The sequence below is a fragment of the Salvia miltiorrhiza genome, chromosome 6 (genome assembly GCF_028751815.1).
Source record: "Salvia miltiorrhiza cultivar Shanhuang (shh) chromosome 6, IMPLAD_Smil_shh, whole genome shotgun sequence".
Classification (NCBI taxonomy): domain Eukaryota; kingdom Viridiplantae; phylum Streptophyta; class Magnoliopsida; order Lamiales; family Lamiaceae; genus Salvia; species Salvia miltiorrhiza.
The window spans coordinates 9,216,695-9,237,775 of NC_080392.1; the positions used below are offsets into that span (position 1 = coordinate 9,216,695).

The 21,081-nt window shown below is 35.1% G+C and overlaps 3 protein-coding genes across 7 annotated transcripts; 1 reads left to right on the top strand and 2 right to left on the bottom strand.

The window, feature by feature from the left end:
* The first annotated feature begins 3,039 nt into the window (after positions 1–3,039).
* LOC130988479 (pentatricopeptide repeat-containing protein At1g73400, mitochondrial-like) lies at positions 3,040–5,484 on the top strand. Of its 3 annotated transcripts, XM_057912341.1 has the most exons (3): positions 3,230–3,336; positions 3,415–3,646; positions 3,764–5,484. In XM_057912341.1, the coding sequence occupies exons 2-3, from the start codon at positions 3,534–3,536 to the stop codon at positions 5,238–5,240; spliced, it is 1,590 nt and encodes a 529-aa protein (XP_057768324.1). In that variant the 5' UTR covers positions 3,230–3,336; positions 3,415–3,533; the 3' UTR covers positions 5,241–5,484. The 3 variants fall into 3 exon arrangements, with proteins under 3 accessions (XP_057768325.1, XP_057768324.1, XP_057768323.1); XM_057912342.1 differs by having other exon boundaries at positions 3,040–3,336; positions 3,415–5,484; XM_057912340.1 differs by lacking the exon at positions 3,230–3,336 and having other exon boundaries at positions 3,378–3,646.
* Positions 5,485–6,416: 932 nt separating this feature from the next.
* Positions 6,417–10,954, bottom strand: LOC130988483 (uncharacterized). Of its 3 annotated transcripts, none has more exons than XM_057912347.1 (6): positions 10,497–10,954; positions 8,651–8,942; positions 7,544–7,828; positions 7,289–7,444; positions 6,866–7,202; positions 6,417–6,733 (listed from the first exon to the last, which is right to left on the bottom strand). In XM_057912347.1, the coding sequence occupies exons 2-5, from the start codon at positions 8,927–8,929 to the stop codon at positions 6,870–6,872; spliced, it is 1,053 nt and encodes a 350-aa protein (XP_057768330.1). In that variant the 5' UTR covers positions 8,930–8,942; positions 10,497–10,954; the 3' UTR covers positions 6,417–6,733; positions 6,866–6,869. The 3 variants fall into 3 exon arrangements, with proteins under 3 accessions (XP_057768330.1, XP_057768331.1, XP_057768332.1); XM_057912348.1 differs by having other exon boundaries at positions 8,651–8,935; positions 10,497–10,835; XM_057912349.1 differs by having other exon boundaries at positions 6,417–7,202; positions 10,497–10,839.
* A 6,896-nt stretch (positions 10,955–17,850) lies between these two features.
* On the bottom strand, positions 17,851–18,588 carry LOC130990459 (protein FAR1-RELATED SEQUENCE 5-like). The gene has a single exon (XM_057914691.1). The coding sequence runs from the start codon at positions 18,586–18,588 to the stop codon at positions 17,851–17,853; it is 738 nt and encodes a 245-aa protein (XP_057770674.1).
* Between the last annotated feature and the right edge of the window lie 2,493 nt (positions 18,589–21,081).

The following is a 21,081-nucleotide window of genomic DNA, read 5'->3' on the forward strand; positions in this document are numbered from 1 at the left end:
TGCTCTCTGTGGGATCGACCCTGCTTATCACGATACTAATATATTTTGATAATTCTGCAGGAATTATTTTGGTGGGATACGACGTCCACCAGTAGTTCTAATGACATTGATTAGTTTGTTAATATTTTCTTGTCTTTTAGTTGTTGAGAGTTTAAACAATCATATTCTTTATTGAGTTCGATTTTAATGTTAAAGACTAGAGTATTTAATTTTTATGCCTATTTTAATTCTTGTGTTTTTTTTAACATATTCATTCTTGTTTTTTTTATGCCTATTTTAATGTTAACGACTATTTAATTTTTATTTTATTGTATAATTGTAGAGAAATCAATTGATTAGTTGGCACTAATATATAAAAATAAAATAAAATTTACTTTAATTTGTCAAAATATAAATATAAAAATTATTATCCACACATATATTATGTGTGGTTTAAAAAAAATAATAGAGGTGCACACCAAATATAAAAATAAACTTTATTAAATAAAATAAAACTTAAAAAAGAATTACCGCCATATAATAATTGTACAAATAAATTTTCTGCTACACATTTTAAATGTCAATAATTAATTGAAAGTTTCAAATTGTTTCACCTACACATTTTTCAAAATATGTGTGGGTAAAACATCAATTAAGATTTACATAAATAATTAATTAAAGCCAAAATATAAATGTAGCTAAAAATATTTTCCCACGTTTCTTACATGTCAAGAATAAATAATGATAAAAATTCATTACCCACGCATACATAACTTTTATTAGTTTGCCACGTTGGCACAACAAATTTAAAAATAAATTTTATTATACATAAATAAAACTTAAAAATAACCGTAAAATAATAAATGTCACGAAAATATTTTTGCCACACATTTTAAAGGGACATTTGCAAAAATGCCCACATCCTTATAAAAACTTGTAAAATTGCCCACTTTCATAAACAAAAGTGGGCAATTTTACAAGTTTTTATAAGAAGGGGGCATTTTTCCCTATTAACACCATTTTAAATGTCAATAACTAATGAAATTTTTTTGTGTGAATTACCTACACATTTTGAAATTATGTGTGGCTAAACTACCACACATTATATTATGTGTGGGTAAAAACTCAATTTCTTGTAGTGCGGAATTCACACGTGAAGTCGAGTTAATTTTCAGAACATATTTATTATTTCATTGAACTAATCAACAAATACACATAGCCCAAAAGCAATTAAATCGGGTTGTAGATACAATTGGAGATACAATTTGGAGGGTTTGTGTGTATTTCTTCCACTTGTTTGAGTTCAGAGAAAGAGTAATTTAATTTTGAGGGAAATATGATTGATTAGGCGTGGGGGAGTTGGTTTCGTAGTTTTAATTAGTGAGTTAATTGTGTGGGTTAATTGCATAGATTAAATAAAAGTGTGGATTTATTAATGGCATAAGTTGTAAATAAATTGAAAAGTAAAGGGTATGAATGTACAAAAAGGTAAACATGACACTTTTTCGTGGACAAAAAAAGGGGGTAAGTAGGGCACTTTTTCGTGGACAGAAGGAGTACAACATATCTCACCACATGTTCTATGGATTAGTGATTTTTTCAGTATATATATATATATATATTTTGATTATCAGGTTTTGTAATTAGTTTGATCACTTTAAGAAGCATTTATTTTTATGAATGATAAGATGTATGATTGAATATTTCTATTTTCATTATTAGAATATATTCAATCTTACTCTTTTAATGAGATATTAATTAAATAAAATTAATTTGAATGATAGAAATTATTAAGAGATTTGAGATAATCCATCTTAAGAAATAATATATTAGTCATATTATTTTAATCCATCCTTTAATTGTACTAAGACTTGTGTGTGACGCGTGTTTTTTTTTTTTTAGAAGGGAAAAGTATTATAAAGTCATGGATCATCGAATAGAATACATTCCCTGAGCCAATCAGGGTACTCCCTCGTCCAACATACAGAAGTTGGGTAGTTTCTAGTCATCTGAGCAAGTCTATGAGCAGCCATATTAGCTTCCCTATACACATGATTCACACAAATCAGACAATGCTCTCTAGCAAACTGGATAATTTCGCAAAAATCCTCTGGAAGAAACTGCTCCTCTTCACCTTCATTCGCCATGACCCTCGCCACAAGAAGCGAATCAGTAAAGATCTCAATCGGTGCCACATCGTTCTCCACACTGACAATGACTCCTTGTACCACCGCCATCAATTCCGCCACCATAGGACAAGACATTGTTCGCAACTTTTTTGCAGCAGCTGCCACTATATTGCCCTCACAGTCTCTGATAATGACACCAGCTCCATAAGTGTTATTCTTGCTATCAAAAAGAGCATCAACATCAACACGGTACCTCCTTCGCTTTGGCCGACGCCACTTTCTTTCTCCAACTTTAACCCCCACGTACTTATCCACAGCAAAAGTCGGTTGAGCTGCCTTAAAAGCTTGTAGCAGTGCCAAACCTGCTGCCTTAATATCGAACAAGAAGTTTTAGCATGTTAAGAAACACATGAGGATGAGATGAGCTGTGCTTTATCACGATGCCGTATGAAAAATAAAGGCAACAATTTTAATTAAATTCTTCCGCTTCCAAAACGGTGTCGTTCCTAACTAACAACTAGTGCAAAATGATTGCACTAATATCTCGACGCCTTTATTCTCATGACAAATTCATGAGAATGCTAATGTACGAGCAATTCGAATACAAAGATGTTAGAATCCAAAATTTTCTAAGAATATCAAAATCACGAAGTTTTAAAATAATACAATTAATAAAAAAATTGGTGCTTGAGATGTATATTAACAAGGTATGATCCTCAACACTAAAGTATACAAATGTAAAATGAGGACTATGAATAAAATTACCCTAACATAAAAAATATACAAATGTAAACAATTTCCAAGCCCTCAAATCTCAAAACTATATAATTAAGTAATTCAAAAACAGTAAAAAAAATTCAAAACTTTAATGTACCCTTAATTTACATAATATAAAATTTCAAAAAATTATCAATATAAGTTAAGAACCTGAATTTTCTCATTTAATTATTTTTGAAGAAAAGGCTTTTCTTTTTTATCCTGTTGTGATATAGTACTACTATAGTAATGTGTGCATAGATTGTTGGCTGTCTCTGTTAATATAGTTTGTATTAGAATTTATAACAAAGCACCTTAGTTGTTGCTATTATTAAATAACATTAAAATTCAATTCCTTCCTCAAAAAGAAAAGAAAAAATATAGTATTTCATATTCATAGAGTTTCAAGTTACTGTTCGCGCGAATTTTCTCCACTCCTCTGATCACTCCTCCAGCACGCGAAGCTTTTGACGTAATCGGATACGAGAAATTTGCTGTTGCAGCTTTGCAGTTTTTCTGTGTTTGAAGTCTTTTTCTTGATGCCACTTAGGTGTTCGATGAAATGCTTCAACGGCATGGCTGTGCTTTCTTTCCTCTGAACCTGCATTTTCTTCTATTCTGTGTCTGATTTGACGACGCATTGAGGTCTTGTTAATTCTTTTATGTGCAATGTCACGGCGGCTTTCACTCGTATACAGAACTCACAGATTATTGAGAAGTGCATATTCGCCATCATTCACTAATCATGTTGCAGCAGCGCCTTATCCAGTTGCTTTTAGTTGGTATAAAATGCAGGCCTACCCCTCTTTCTTATCGAGCAGAAATATTCTCATCAGCCCGCATTTTTCATGGCATGAAATTGTGACTGGATATTCACTTACGTTTAGGCCCTATTGCAGTTTAGAGGAATTTGATTTGGCCAAGCCATCTTCCACAGATGGAACTGATCATGCTGATGAGGTCTATAAAACCGTGTTGGATTGTGCAAGGCCCGAGTACAAAATGGAGGCCGCTCTTGATGAACTTGGCATTGAATTGACAACACCTTTGGTTGTAGAGGTTTTACACAGGCTTCGATTTGAGGAGAAGTTAGCATTCAGGTTCTTTAATTGGGCGGGGCACCAAGAACATTATAGTCACGAGCCCGAATCCTATAATAGAATGATTGAAATTCTATCTAGTACTAAGTACAAGGTGAAGCAGTTTCGTATCATCTGTGATCTTCTTGATTACATGAAAAGGAGCGACAAAAGCTCGGTTCCCATTGATGTGTTGCTGTCCATTTTGAGACGGTATACTGAGAAGCACTTGACGCATCTTCAGAAGTTTGCAAAGAAGAAGAAGATACGCGTGAAGACACAGCCTGAGATAAACGCGTTCAATTTGCTGTTGGATGCTATGTGCAAGTGTGCTCTCGTTGAGGATGCTGAGGCAATGTATCAGAGGGTAAGAAGCAAGGTCAAGCCGAATGCTGACACGTATAACATTTTGTTCTTTGGATGGTGCAGGGTTAGAAACCCGACTAGAGCTATGGGCGTGCTCGAGAATATGATCAGTATGGGTCATACGCCCGAGTATTTCACATACAACACTGCCATTGATACCTTCTGTAAAGCAGGGATGCTGAAAGATGCTGCTGAGATTTTGAAGTTCATGAAGACCAAAGGCTCAACCATGTCTTCTCCCACTGCAAAAACATACGCTATTATGATGGTAGCACTTGTCCAGAACGACAGAATGGACGAGTGCTTTGTGATTTTAGCAGATATGATAGCTAGTGGATGCCTTCCTGACGTGTCCACGTACAAAGAACTGATTGATGGCATGTGTTCATCTGGAAAAATCGAAGCAGCTTATAGGTTTTTGGAAGAGATGGGACGGACGAGCTACCCTCCTGATATTGTCACTTACAACTGCTTTCTCAAGGTTCTATGTGATAACAGGAACAGTGAAGAGGCACTTCGTCTTTACCAGAAAATGATCGAGGTGGGATGCACACCCAGTGTGCAAACGTACAACATGCTGATTGTGATGTTTTTCAAGATTGGTGAGTCTGATGGTGCCTTTGAGGCTTGGAGGGAGATGGAGAGAAGAGGTTGTGCTCGTGATACTGATACCTACTGCGTGATGATTGAGGGACTATTCGGATGCAATAATACCAGGGATGCGATTTCACTTTTGGAGGAAGTTATAGACAGGGGGATGAAATTGCCCTTTAAGAAATTTGACACATTTTTGAAGGAGCTCTCTGCAGTTGGTGATCTCCGTGCCATCAGTAGACTGTCAGAGCAAATGCGTAAATTCTACAATCCTGCAATGGCACGTCGTTTTGCTGTGAATCAGAAGCGTAAAAGTATGAGCTTGAGAGCAAAGTGAGTGCTGCTTAAATGGTTTTCTGTAAACTCACAATGGCTGGTATGAGATCTCTACATGTGCCATTTGCTTTCTTATAGTATAAACTTTGGCATGTTTTCTTCATCATGTAAATTTATTTTCTGTGTAGTTTGCAATGAGATGGTTTATTGAGGAACTAAATAACATCTCAAGCACGCATAGTGAAGTAATGTCTGTCTTCTCCAGGAATTTAATCCTTTGTTATAACTTTAGCAAATTCAAATTTCTTCAATTTTTTATTTGGTTGAATCAAATTTCTCCAATGTTTTATGCTGTGGGTTTCTCTCTTCCCCAATTATTGTTGATTTTGTTATTCCTAGGGTTACTCTGATTAGGGATGTCAAAAAAGCCCGAAATCGACAGGTCGACCTAAATAGACCGATAAAAAAAGAGGGTTAGGGCTGAAAATTTTTAGCCCAAATAAATTTTAGCCCGAATGGCCCGAACGGAAAATAGCTCGAGCCCGATAGGGTTAGCCCAAAAATTGAGTGAGTTGACCTAATTAACTGAACACTTTCTTAATAATTGATTTTTAAACTTTAATACTTTACCTTTTAATTCGATAATAACATTTTTATGCTTGTAGAATATGTTTTGATTTTTATCAACACTTAATAACAAACATCTATGACATAAAAGTCAAAGAAAGATATTTATTTATATTAAGTCTATACAATTTTTTTATCAAAAATGAAGTTAAAGTTATGTAAACTTACATTAAAATCACTAGTTTTTGTATCTAAAACAAGGCAAAATGTCTTGATTTAAAAAATACAACATATTTTTATTACAAGAATATGATTATCTATAAAAAAAAATTAAAAATATAAAAAAAATCGTAAACTTGCGGGCCCAAACGAGCTAGACCGAAATCGAGTGGGTTAGGATCAAAAAATTTTAACCCAAAAAATAAAAATAAAAAATCGATTAACCCAAACCGAAAATAACCCGAAACCGAATAAGCTGACTGGCCTGATTGACATCCTTAACTCTAATGTCGTGGACGTTATTTGTTCTATGTTATTTCCAGATTAGATTTAAAACTATAATTATCCGATGTCATTTTGTCCACCAGTTAATTAAGAGGTAGAAAATAATCCTGTTTAGGGCTGAAGTTGTACAAACACATTATGATAACAGGCGTAATCTAAGAGAAACTTGGAGTATAATTTATAATGCTTCATTTAATAATTAATTCCTAATTAGTGTTCTCTATATGGCATTCACAATATTGCACTGCATTATGGTATAGAAGTAGATACTAAAACATCAACTTTAGAAGCCTATCCTTGGACTCGAAATTAGTTCGAGTCATCATTCTTGCACGGTTGCACAGAGTAACTATTACAAAGATCAATAGACAAAAAAAAAATGAAAAGAGAAAGAATCCCCAGTATAAATCAGTACATCTTCGAGTAATTCTTTTTCCAACATCCTAATACAGATCCTGATAGCAAATAATACACGTGGATGACCTGCAATGCAAATAGATAATTAATTAATTGTGATTACCATTTGATTAGTAGCTGTAACAACGCAAGTTTTCATCAACAAAAAAAATTAAAAATAAACACATAAAAGTTGAATCGCTCATATTTAGAGAATACCTTGTCAATTGCCATTTAATTTAAATTCTTCCTTCCCTCTCCAAACTGCTAATACTTCATCCGTTCTGAATCGCTGAGTAAACGTAGATTCTTGTAACGGAGTTGTCTGGCCTTGAGCGTATGCAAGGAGCCCTGTGTAGGCAATCATCGCCCCGTTGTCAATGCAGTATCGATCATCAGTTGCAAATAACTTCCCTCCCCTTTCGCTACACATAACACGCATCATTTCCTGCAACCGTTCATTGCATCCCACACCACCAACAATTAGCACGTCCTTCGTATCACAATGTGCCATTGCCCGCTCTGTGATCTCCACAAGCATTGCAAACAAAGTTTCCTGAAAATCAACAAAATACAATAACAATTTCCCCTTTTTCTCAATAAAGATGCCTAGATATTAGCCCATCTACAACAAAAACGAACCTGCAGGGAATAACACAAGTCTGCAGGGGTGCACTCATCATTTTTAAGTTTCTCTTCTGCTGTTGCTTCAATATAGCTCAATATCCCACTAAAAGAAACATCCATTCCTTTCACAACATAAGGAAGCTCTATAAACTTTTCTCCCTTCTTAGCAAGCTGGCAGGAAATCGGTGGATTTAGATCCAACTCACAAGTAGCTACTTTTGTATTATATGGAATCATGTATTCACGCAGCCAGCTTTATTAAAAACATACCTGCTCGATGTTGTAGCCAGGACTGGGGTCATTCGACAGATTAAGAACCCTAGCAAATCTGTCCAAGCAATTTCCAACTGCAATATCTATTGTCTCCCCAAAGATACGATACCTGCCCTCGCTATAGGCAATGACCTGAGTATTTCCTCCACTCACATACAACACAACCGGATCATCTGCCCCAGTCACTATCCTCCCCATCTCAATATGCGCTACACAGTGATTGACTGCAACTATTGGTTTCTTCCAAAGTTGTGATAAGATGCGAATGACTATAGCTGATACCTGCAAGGAAACACGAGATTTTAAGAATATCATGCCATAAAGCAATCACCTTCCAGACGTGCCTTTTAACATTTAATAGGTCATGCTGGGAACCCCAATTTTACATATCAATAATACAAAATCACCAAAGAAAACTGCTTTAAGAGAGCACAATCATTTCAGTGTTGCATCCAATTATTGATATCATTGTAGAGCCCAGAAAGAAAGAAAAAATCAATATGCACCAATTTGTCACATCCACAAAAGGATCCAGGCACTCCTACGTTTCATACAACTCACAAAAGATAAACATCGAGGCAAACCCCTCTACTCTGGCAAGGAATCAATCCATCTTATTTGATATTTCTTTAGTTTACAGTAATATTTCATTATAATTTTCTCAATTTTCCAGGCTTAAAATGATACCATAGGTACAAGGCTGACACAACACTTCCCATTACCTAATTTATATTTATTCCCAATAGAGGTTTCCATGGTCTTATATTCCACAAGAAAAAACATTTACCCTCAAACCTTGGTGGATATTTTGGTCTTATTTAACATCTGTTCAACCAGAGTAACAAGTAACAGCAATTAAAAAAAAATGAAATTGGAAAAGGTTCAATGTTGAAGATGGGCACATAATGTGTGTATGTGATTATGCTCTCCTACGCATTATAAATTTGTAGTAGAGCTGAATAAAGAATAAAATTTGTTTGGAATGTAAAGAAGTACAAGCTATTCCACCTAAGAACAACATAACATATAATCCCACAATACTTCATCCACAACTCTGAATGAAAAATATATAAGCCCAATTTAACAGAGTAATTGAATTTATACTTGGAGAGGGGCACCCATTCCCGGGCCCTTGGTATAGCAAAGGCAGTCGACATCCTCCACTGTAATGTTGGCCTCAGCCAGCGCCTGTTTGAGAAGCGGCAGCACGTGCTGGAGATGGTGTTGGGCGGTTTCGCGGGGGAGAAAACCTTGCCCTGGCGGTGTGATGTATGTATGACGAGGATTCGACAAAATGCAACCGTCCAGCGTCACAACACCAACAGCAATTTTGTTAGCGGAGCCTTCAAACCCTAACGCTATTAGCCGTTTCTTCTCCGCCATAACTATCTGCTTTCTGATTCACATTACAAAACAAAAATAGCATACACGGAATCATATTTAGCAGTTTACTCAACCCAACAAAAAAGAAAAGCAAAATATTCCTATTATAGGTGTGCATTGGTGCGGCCCTGTGCGAACCGGCACCAATTTTGATGGACCGAAAACCACAAGCTACATATGGGAATCGAGCCGCACAAACCGAAGGTTTTGGTTGGTTTAACGGAAACTACCAAATTTATCTTCTTTTTTTTCTCGAAAAAACCTGTTTTTAAATCCTAACATACCAAATTCTCAAAATCCTAAAATACCAAATCAAAGAAAGCATAAACACATACAAGACAGAAACATAATCAAAATACCAACAAAGGTTCACAAATTTTAAAGGGTTAATTGCTCATAAAATACTGAACTTTCGTCCAATTCTGGTTTTGCACACAAACTTTGAACTGTAGCGTAAAAATTACTAAACTTTAGATTTTATCTGATTTTGCTACTAATCCAAATTCCGGTCAAATATCAGGCTAATATGACATGACAATATTTGACGTGACGTATTTATTGTTAATTTCTTATTAATAAAAAAAGAACACAAAGCAAATAACCCAAATTGTCAATAACTTAATACATCAAATCAAATAATTGTAGTATTTTTTAATTCTCAAGTTTAAATCAATTTTTTTCTAGTTCACTATTTCACAACTGATTACTCCAATATATAAAATAGAAGTCATTCAAATAATATAAATATATATAGTTTATAAAAAAATTAATCTTTAGATAATGAAAATTTAATAAACTTTATTACTTAGCTAAATATTTATATATATATTTATATATATATATATATATATTAATTTATTGATAATTAAAATGTTCTTTTGCTAACACACCTAAATTCGAAGAATCCCTTACGATTTATTGAATTTATTCAATTAATTAATTCAACTAAAAAAAATACTATTATTTGATTTGATATATTAAATTATTGACAATTTGAATTATTTGTTTTGTGTTTTTTTATTGATAAGAAATTAAATAAAAAATATTATTTTGCCAACTAATTGTCACGCAAGAATAAATACGCCACGTCAAAATTGGCCCACCATATTATATATTAGCTTGATATTTGGCCGAAATTTGAATTAGTAGCAAAATAAGATAAAATCAAAAGTTTAGTAATTATCACGTCACGATTCAAAGTTTGTGGGCAAAATCAAATTTAGATGAAAATTCAGTATTTTATGGACAATTAACCCAATTTTAAACTACTAAACAAAAGTCTTAGCCCAAAATCGAAAACAAAGCACAAGGCAATATTCTTTCAAAATCCAAAACAAGCTCAAAGCAATAATCTGTTTAAATACAGAATCGAGAACAACCACAAGGCAATATTCTGTTCAAAAGCTAGCTCAACTCAAAATCCTACTGTAAAACAAGCTCAACTCTCTTTTTTCTACACAATATTTCTCCTCCTTAGTCTAAAATACTCTGTTCCTTAGCAATATTTTCATACAAATAATTTAAACTTTCATTGTAGAAGAAAAACTTTAAAAAACAAACAAATTACCTGCTGCTGGAGTTGCTGCTGTCAACCGTAGAAGGGAGGAGAGCCGGCGTTGCGACTTGAAAAGGGGGAAGGGGCCGAAGGCGGGGCGGGCCGGCGCCGAACTGGGGAAGTGGTGAGCGGTCGCTGCAAGGACTCGACGAAGCTCGCCGCCGCGCCGGTGTGGATGGACGGTTTCCGGGGGACAGAACGGGGAGCGGCGGCGGCGGGAGAAGGGTAGAGGAGAGTGTGTGATCACTGTAGAGGGAGGCGGCGGGCAGAATGAATTGATAGGGTTTTTCAGTTTTTGGTTTCAAATTGACTTTTATGTGTATTGCTAACAGGGGCAAATAACCCCGGTTAAGTCTACCCTACCCATACGCAGGTGCACATCACCTTAAGGATGCGAACACGTGTCTCGGTTAAAAAGTTACCTGATTCAATTCTTTTATTTTATGAGGCGGTTTGTTTTATTGTAATACCAATTAATCAATATGTTTTGGTTTATGATTTTTTTTTGGTGCTCGGGGTTCCGTACTAAAGTCAAATAAAGGCACGTTCACCTATAATTACCGTAGGTTAGAGATAGTTTTAGTGGAGATTTAGTGGACACGTTTCGGCCTTGTGTTGCTTTGATCTTTATCAAGATTAAACATGGACCGTTTTTAAAAAAAAGATCCTACATCCAATAATGGATTGTTAATTTTTCTATTTTCTAAATTTATTCACCCGCATATAAATTTAGTTACTTCTTTACCATCTCACGTATCGCGACGAGACAATAATTGAAGATATACCAGTCCCAACTAACTAAAATGAAATCAGGTTTTCATTTTAATGTTTAGTCAAAGTAATATGGTGAGGAATTTTAAAGAGTGTAAAAATTGTTAGCAACCACAGATAAAAATAAGTTCGTAAAACAAAATTGTTTGAATGCTAATTAGGATGTATAGTTATTTTTGTTGTTTCAATAGAAATCTGTTAATTTCGTAAAATGTTAACATTTTATTTGTCGTTTTTTAAAAAAAAATTCCCTTTGTAATTTTGATGCTTGGCGCATATTATAAAATATAGGAGGTTATTACAAAAGTTAGACAAAATTCTTAAATCTATAAAACGATGCAAGGAGGTAAATTCTTTTTCATTTAGAATCACCGTGCTGAATATTAAATATTTAAATTAATGTATATTAAAAAATCTTTCAACATATTTGGTCTCGACTGACTTATCCAACTACCATCATTGTCAAACTAAATGAATGAACCCATTTTACGTGATGTATCGTTTAAAGTAATAAAAAATTCTACTGAGCTAAACGAGTTACAAATGTTAGAAAATAATTTTGGTGTGGGAAAAAATTATAGAAACCCACGCAATGTAATGCAGAAGACAGAATGTGAGAATTTATTAGTACTTGTTTTGTTTCTATAGTTCGCAATAAAAATTTAACATTTCATTTTTTACATTTTCTTAATAAGTGAGAAAAGTGCAAGAGGACTAAACTGATAGGACGGATGGACACTGCCAAAAACAAACCATTAGTGACATAATGTTTCGTGGATATTACATGTGTCACAAAAATTAGTGACATTTGATAATATAGTTAATCACTAATAGTGACACTTTCAAAAGTCACTAATTTTTGTGACCTACCTAATAGCTATCAAACCTTATGTCACTAATACAAATTTTTTTTGGAGTGGGAGTAATTTCTTTTTTTGTAGTTGGAGTAATTTCTATACCTAATATTAAAATAATGTCCGCCAAATCACTTATTTGTGCTATTGTACTATATCCTCTTATTTCCTTATTATGCTACGTGCGTTCGTTTTACCTGTCCTATATTAGTGAAATCTCATTAAGAATCTTAGGATGCTCACTTGATTCTCAATTGAATCAAGAAGCAATTGATGGAATCTTAGTGGGAAATCTTAGGATTCATTCTTGATTCACATTTGAATCAAGAAGCAATTGGTGGAATCTTTGTGGGAATCTTAGGAATCTTTCTTGATTCGCATTTGAATTAATAAGCAATTGGTGGAATCTTAGTTGGAATCTGAGGATTCCTTCTTGATTGACATTTGAATTAAGAAGCAATTGGTGGAATCTTAGGATTTCTTCCTTGATTCACATTTCAATCAAGAAGCAATTGGTGGAATCTTTGTGGGAATCTTAGGAATCTTTCTTGATTCACATTTGAATCAAGAAGCAATTAGTGGAATCTCATTAAGAATCTTAGGATGCTCACTTGATTCTCGATTGAATCAAGAAGCAATTAGTGAAATATCATTAAGAATCTTAGGATGCTCACTTGATTCTCAATTGAATCAAGAAGCAATTAGTGAAATATCATTAAGAATCTTAGGATTCTTTCTTGATTCTCAATTGAATCAAGAAGCAATTGGTGGAAACATAGTTGGAATCTTAGGATTCCTTCTTGATTCACGTTTGAATCAAGAAGCAATTAATGGAATCTTAGTTGGAATCTTAGCATTCCTTCTTGATTCACATTTGAATCAAGAAGCAATTGGTGGAATCTTTGTGGGAATCTTTCTTGATTCACATTTGAATGAATCAAGAAGCAATTAGTGAAATCTCATTAAGAATCTTAGGATGCTCACTTGATTCTCGATTGAATCAAGAAGCAATTAGTGAAATATCATTAAGAATCTTAGGATGCTCACTTGATTCTCAATTGAATCAAAAAGCAATTAGTGAAATATCATTAAGAATCTTAGAATTCTTTCTTGATTCTCAATTGAATCAAGAAGCAATTGGTGGAAACATAGTTGGAATCTTAGGATTCCTTCTTGATTCACGTTTGAATCAAGAAGCAATTGTTGGAATCTTAGTGGGAATCTTAGCATTCCTTCTTGATTCACATTTGAATCAAAAAGCAATTGGTGGAATCTTGTGGGAATCTTATGAATCTTTCATGATTCACATTTGAATGAATCAAGAAGCAATTAGTGAAATCTCATTAAGAATCTTAGGATGCTCACTTGATTCTCAATTGAATTAAGAAGCAATTAGTGAAATCTCATTATGAATCTTTGGATTTTTTCTTGATTCTCAATTGAATCAAGAAGCAATTGGTGGAAACTTAGTGGGAATATTAGGATTCCTTCTTAATTATTTATATTATAATCCAATTTCATAAAATAATTTAGTAGATCTAGTAGTTATATTTTTAGTTTAACAAATTGATATTTTATTGCATCAATTATTCATCTTTATGATTTCACATTATAATATACATAAAAAATAGAGTATAGTGTGGTATACAAATTTTCGACATTTGACATCACTATAATAAGACAAATTTTTATACTATTGTGTTAATACCACACTATAGTATACAAGCTAATAGTAATCATTTTTTTTAAACCCAAGATGTGAGATATTATTAGGAGTTATCCTCCGAAAGAAAATCGCTCAGCCAGCGAGGAAAATCACCAGTCCAACAAACTGGCTGCTGACAAGAATGCGCAAACTGCGCCAAACTATGAGCAACTCTATTCGCCTCCCTATACATATGATTGACACTAACAAGCATAGACGAGCGAGCAATACTCAAAATATCCAGAATATCATCTGGCAAAAACTGACCCTCCTCCTCCGGACAAGCCATCACTCTTGCCGCCAACATAGAAGCTGTGTAAATCTCAATAGGCAACATATCATACTCCATACACCATGAAATACCTACTACCACCGCCATAATTTCCATGAGCAAAGGACTAGAGCTCGGTGCAGCCGACTTCGCCGCTGCAAGCTGAACTTCACCCCGGTAATTTTGAACAACAACCCCAACACCATAGGCATGTGCATGGGGATCAAATAAAGCATCTACATCACATCTAAATCGATCTTTCTTCGGGGGAACCCACTTCTTTTGCCAAATCCTTAGTCCCATCAGGTTTTCAACAGCAAAAGTGGGTTTTGCAGCTTGAAAAGCTGCCAAATACATCTGGCAGTCCATCACCGAAGGAGGTGCAACCCCCTGTACAGCCCCATGGTTAACTTCACACACATAGCTCCAACATCTATGCAAAATAATACACTATAAGGAATATTCATCAACATCAAATTCAGCATAAATAGTACTCGCAATATCCATAAGACGCAGTCCCGAAGCATCCTTCAAAACACACCAAAAACTCATCTGCTTCCATATTTCCTTCACTGCCGGACAAAAGATGATGCTATGCTCCTAATAGTAATCAATTGTAGTAAAATTTATCATCATATTAAAATATCTTTAAGACTTTAACTTTAGTAAGAATCTGACATAATACAATCTATAAAAACACTTATCCAATTTATTAAAATATGATATCAATCAACTATTTGAACTCATTTCTTAAAGTTATAAAATATTATTCTTTAATCTTGCTTCTGCAAAAAAGAGATAGACAATAGTATTAAATAACTTAAATTTAAAACAATAGCTAAGTAAAAAAAACTTGAAATTAATGTAAAACATTTCAATATACCGCCATACACGAAAAGTAACAAACAAAAATTTCATTTTACCTGCCTAAAAAAAAAAAAAAACATTTTACCGCCAAGTACCCAAAAAAGTTCCCTCCAAAAACCATCTAACAAAATCAGCGGTCAATTTGTAGTCTTCACTTCCACAATCATAAAGTTTAGATTTACATTTCCTCTTCTCCAAACAAGCTCTGGTAGAATCCCCACTACTCCTCTCCAAAAGCTCCAAAGTGTTCACCTTCGACTCAATTTCCTACCGCCCAGACGGCAGCACGGAGCTAGTCGGACAAAGGGTGGTCGTCGAAGGTTCCGTCAAGTTCTCCCAGAAGTTCAAGGCGGCGATGCCGTCTCCCACCGCCTCCACCACCGGAGCCCCCAAGGCATCAGATGTGTCGAAATCCCTCAAACAAAGCTCCAATTTCCAGTCAATCATAATTCTCAAGTTGCTGCAGCCATCCTCGATCTCAATTTCGCTGATGTGTATGTATCTATATTTTTTGATTCACATTACTGTATTGTTGGAAATTGGTAGGCATTACATTTGTAAATTTTTAGTTTCCTTGATGCTATGATGAATGCTATGATCAAATGGGTATTCTAATTACGCCTAGTCATATGTTTAATTCAAAATGTTGGACAAATCTTGATTTTGTTGAATTTTGTATTCTTTCTGTAATATTGATATCTTTGATTTTAAGAATTGAAGATATTTTGGTTAGCTCTTTCTGGTTGTCGACTAATATTAAGATTGTGTTATCTTGGTATGTAGGAACAAGATGAAAGCAGACCAAACCACGGTTATCTAGAACTCTATTCGCATTTTGATGATGGGTCCAAAACGTTGTAACAATATCTGAGGCATACCACGGTTATCTATTTTGTGGGCTACTACATTCGCCCATCTTTAATTAAATTCGATAATAATAATAATAATAATAATGAAGGGACTATTAAAAAATAATTATGAGAAAGAGATTGGGAATTTTGCCAGCTTACATCTCATGCAAGTAAAGAGATTGGAAATTTTTTCAATAGCATCTGCTTCTTGTCTTACCCATTTCCCATGTCCACTCCATTGCAACCATATCAAATATGGTCATCCAATCGCCAGATTTAATATTGACAACACCACCATCCATCATTCCCTCACATCGTATGTTTTTCGGCGGCCTGCCGAAAAACAAAATAAAAATTGGGAAAAAGGCAAACAATCCCATTAACATAAATCGTAGCACTTGGTGGCAATCTCCATTAACATAAATCATAGCACTTGATGGCAGTGTAACTTATGTAACTAAACTTATATGTAGCAAATCCAACAGTGAGACATTTAATCTGGTAGGGAACCAATGCTCACAATAAATTCAGCTTACTTATATCAAGGCAATCACAAAGCACTACTAAAGTCTTAATACGAAATGTATTTTCCACATATTCTCAATCTCCACATACAAGTAAAAATGATAATAGCCAACACAAAACACACAATAACACATCTACACCACAACAACGGATGTATAACATAACTTCCACATATATAGGCTCCACAACTAAGCAAATTAACTCTAGTCCACTAAAAATCGATCAAGGGAATCCTCCACACCTCGAAAATGGCCTTGATCACTACCCATATATGTTTGCATAAGTGGTTCACCATTTTCTGAAATTGGTAAAAAACAGTTTATTATCAATAAAAACTTAGAAAATTATAAATGATTAAACCACAGAAATCGACTGACCATCCAACTCCTGCGCCCACTCCGTTGTGGTTGTGCCGTCATATCCACGAGCTTCACGATCTTTACTGAATCGCATGCCACGATATGGACGCTTCTTCTTAGAAACATGGTTCTTAATAGGGCGAACCAAATGCTCTTTGAACACTTCTTCAGGTGTAGTATCTGTCTTCGCGCTCGTTGTCTTAATTCTCGAAGTTTTCACCTTATCGATAAGCTTATGAATAGACTCACTTATAACATCCCTACAACTCCGGTCATCCTTGCATTCTGTGAGTAGGTCGTACACGAGTTTTGTGTTGTGGTTTACAAAAACCATGTTGTTTAACTTATTTGGGTCGGTAAAATCCGATAACCTGTCCAATGAAGCTATTCGCTGCTTGGAGTCTTTTCTCCATCTACTCAAAAGCATCTCATTGGGAACTCTATGTTGATTGAAATGAAGATAAACTCTAAAAATGTGACGACAAATAATGCCGTCTGTCTCCCACAAATGACAAGAGCATGACGCAAATTTGGTCGACTGATTGTATTTCACAACACAATGACCTGTGACCGAAGTATTGGACGACAACTTGAACTCTAAAATCCCAACGTTTAAATCAGGTGGTTCGGCAGTCAAATCCACTGAAATTGCATTCAATGCTTCATATTCAAACAACTTGAAAACATTCCTCGTACAAACCTGACCAACCTGGATTAAAATACTTGTTCGTTGCACGAACATACCGGGCATGACATAGAGCATCCTTTTCAAACTCTTTTGTGCGCCAAGATTTCTGCATCTTCTCAAAGCCAACAACAAATTCATGCAAGGTGGATGTTGTCGAGCATAACTCTATAATAACTTTGTTTGTCACTTCGCTACGAGATGTGACATGCAAACCCCCAGAAAATTTATCGCTAGTGAAAGCCGAAGACCAACATTTCCTAAGGTCATGCATGCTACAAAATCATCTGTTTTTCGACAAATCATGATCAAATCATGATCCTCTATCATTCTTGACCAAGTCATATCAAACGCATGCTCACTCTCGCATCCATTAATAACTTTGTTTGTCACTTCGCTACGAGATGTGACATGCAAACCCCTAGAAAGTTTATCGCCAGTGAAAGCCGAAGACCAACGTTTCCTAAGGTCATGCATGCTAAAATAACCATCTGTTCTCCGACAAATCATGTTCATCTATCATTCTTGACCAAGTCATATCAAACTCATGCTCACTCTCGCATCCATTCATATACCTAAACCACTGATTTTTGAAACATGGATCCTTATTAAGTTTCCCAAAGTGCTTCACGGCATTCTTGTTGATATGCCATTGACAAAGCCTATGTGACGCATGCCGAAAAGTCGAATCAACCGCGTTCATGACAGCCATGTCTTGGTCAGAGAATACAATAGAAGGCTCTTTGTGGTACATAGCTTGAAGAAACATACTAAATAACCACTCATACGACTCGACTTTCTCATTTAATAAGAAACCAAGTCCGAACATCACATTCATACGATGGTGATTGATGCCAACCAATGACACACAAATAAAATCGTATTTGTTCGTCTTGTACGTAGCATCAACAGATAACACATCACCAAAATGTTGATAATCAATCAAACAACGTGTATCACGGAAGAACAAGTTTTGTAGCCTTCCATCGTCACTTAACTTTACCTTCCAAAAACATGACGGGTCGCTCATTCCTTTATTTGTCAGAATCTCCATCAATTTGTTTGCATCTCCGTGCTTAAGCTTCGACATGTTTCGGGATTCCTTGTATAGTTTCTTGAATACGTCCTTCCGTATGAATCCAATATTCTGCCGACTATCAGCTTCGTTCTCCAAAAAATGGTATGCACGGCTAACACCAATCCCACTTGCTCGCATAGAAATAATCAAGCTTTTTTTTTTTCTGCCGCGACATGGTCCTGGCCGAATGCAACAAATAACTCTCTGTAGGATTAACCAATTCGTGGTTATGTTTTTCACAAATGTGGTCACTTTCCGCGGTGACTCAATATCCACACGAGCAACACGGAGCATTGCCTTGTATTTGCTCCTGTAAATCTATTTTTTTAATGCAGGTAGTCGATCAACAGATGCCTTCGTGTCTGGCTTACCCTCGCATGAACAATGATACATCTTCATTCGAACATTGAGTGTAGGTTTGAAATAACATTGGCTGCCTTTCCTCACTGAAAACCCAATCAAACATGCATAATCACAATATAATTTATGCACCTCATGTAAAGTGCTTATAGTAGTACCGACAGCAAGTCTACTTTCATAACTTCTCTTTTCTGATTCAATAAAATCTAATCCCTCATTCGAATCACCTTCAGTATTGTTGGTGCCGGTGTCCGTAGTCGCATCTTCCTCGCAATCGGTTTCCACAACATTACTATCGACACGGGCGCCTCTGTAACAAGTATCATTGCTTTCAGTTCTTGTTGCGCTATCTTCAAACCCACACGAGTTATAACTAGTACCGCTAGGTGTATCAGCATGGCTCTCACTGCTATAGGGTGTGTTCAAATCGATATCCATTCAAGTATTCATATGTCAACCGTGGTATGCAACAATGCAACAATTAGTAAGCAACCATTTCAACTTTTTAACATAAAATCTGGATACTAAATTTAAGCGATTACATAAGCAGAAATGGCACAACAAAATAAATAAAGAGACTACAAATCAATGAAAAATCGAAAATGTGGAAATTTACTCCAACATACAGGGGGCCTTCCGGGATTGGGTTTTTTCAAAAATAAAAAATAAAAAAATCACGCATGTACATAAAATGCTTTCCACCATCCTTCTAACTTACACATTTACGAATCTATCGAAAACAAACAAATCACAAATCCGAAAAATCAATTTACGATTCAAACCAATGAAAAATATGCCAAAAATTCAACGACAAGAACACAATACTCCACGTCTACATTAAACCTTACCGTAAAATAGAATAACACAATGAAAACACACAAAAAAAACGAGAGACGGAAAGAAATTAAGATAACAAATCGTTGGACAAAAAATACAACCCGAAAAGATAAAAAATATATATATACGTTCTACTCCAATAGTTAATCTTCTACCGATGCAAGGCTTGTTTGCTGGAGCGTCGTAACACGCCAACAATACAATTTTCATTAATCAAAAGAGCTAACAGAATAAATTATTCGTATACTACAAAGAATATGAGGTAAAGAGAAAAAATAAAATAATGAAAACAGTTAAATCATTGATAAAAAACAAAAGGAGAACTCAAAATTTTAAACGTAATCAAATGGTCGATATTTAATTGCGACAAAAGATCAAAGCAACAAAGCTCCAAAACGTGTAATTTTAGTGAATGTGCCTTCATTTGACTTCGGTACGGAACCCCGAGCACCCAAACAAAAATCATAAAACAAAACATGTTTTGGTTAACCGGTATTACAATAAAACAAACCGGCTCATAAAATAAAAGAATTGAACCGGGTAGCTTTTTAACCGAGACACGTGTTCACATCCTAAGGTGATGCGCACATGCGTTGATACGCAGGGTAGACTTTATTAGCTTTCAATTTTAAGCTGGAAGTCCCTCCACATTTTATAAAAAGTGCAAAAATTTCTCTATTCATACTCTCCAAATTATGTTACAAATGACTCAATTTTTATTTTGACTTTTCTCACTTTAAATCAATTTAAATTGGATTAAATAGCAAAAACAACCTCAACATTGTCCCGTATTTTACAATTTCATCCCCACGAATCGTAAGTGGCATGGCAGACCTCATTGTATTTAGTTTTAAAAAATTTCGTCCACATTTGTGACGTATGTTTACCATCCGTCCAATAATTATTATTTTTTTAATTTTTACTTGAAAATGGGCCCCACTTACTTACCGATGAAACCCCTAAATAGCGGGATAAGTCACCCTCAATCCCCAATCTTGTATACATGAACCCTAATTTTTTACATTCCTCAATTTTCAAAGAATCAGACGAAGAATTACACAAAAATTTTCCGATTGAGCTTGGGGTTTCTCTCCCTTCAGTCGACGCATAAGATGAGTTCCAATATGTCTTGCAATTCGCAGGGCAGTTCAGCAAGTAGGAGTAGAAGCTCGAAGATGGATATTAGCTATGAAGAATCAAGGTATTGTTCATGCGTATTTGAAGGTAGGAGGTTGAAAGCCTCTAGAATGACATCTTGGATCGACGATAATCCCGGCCGGAGGTTCTACAGTTGTCAAAACTGGAATGTATTCAAGTACTTGTAATTTTGACATCTTGGACCGATGATAAATGCTTGTGTAATTTTGTTGTTAATGCTCCCTTTTCAGACTAAGAATTGCGAGTATTTTTGAATGGTATGATGAACCATTGAGT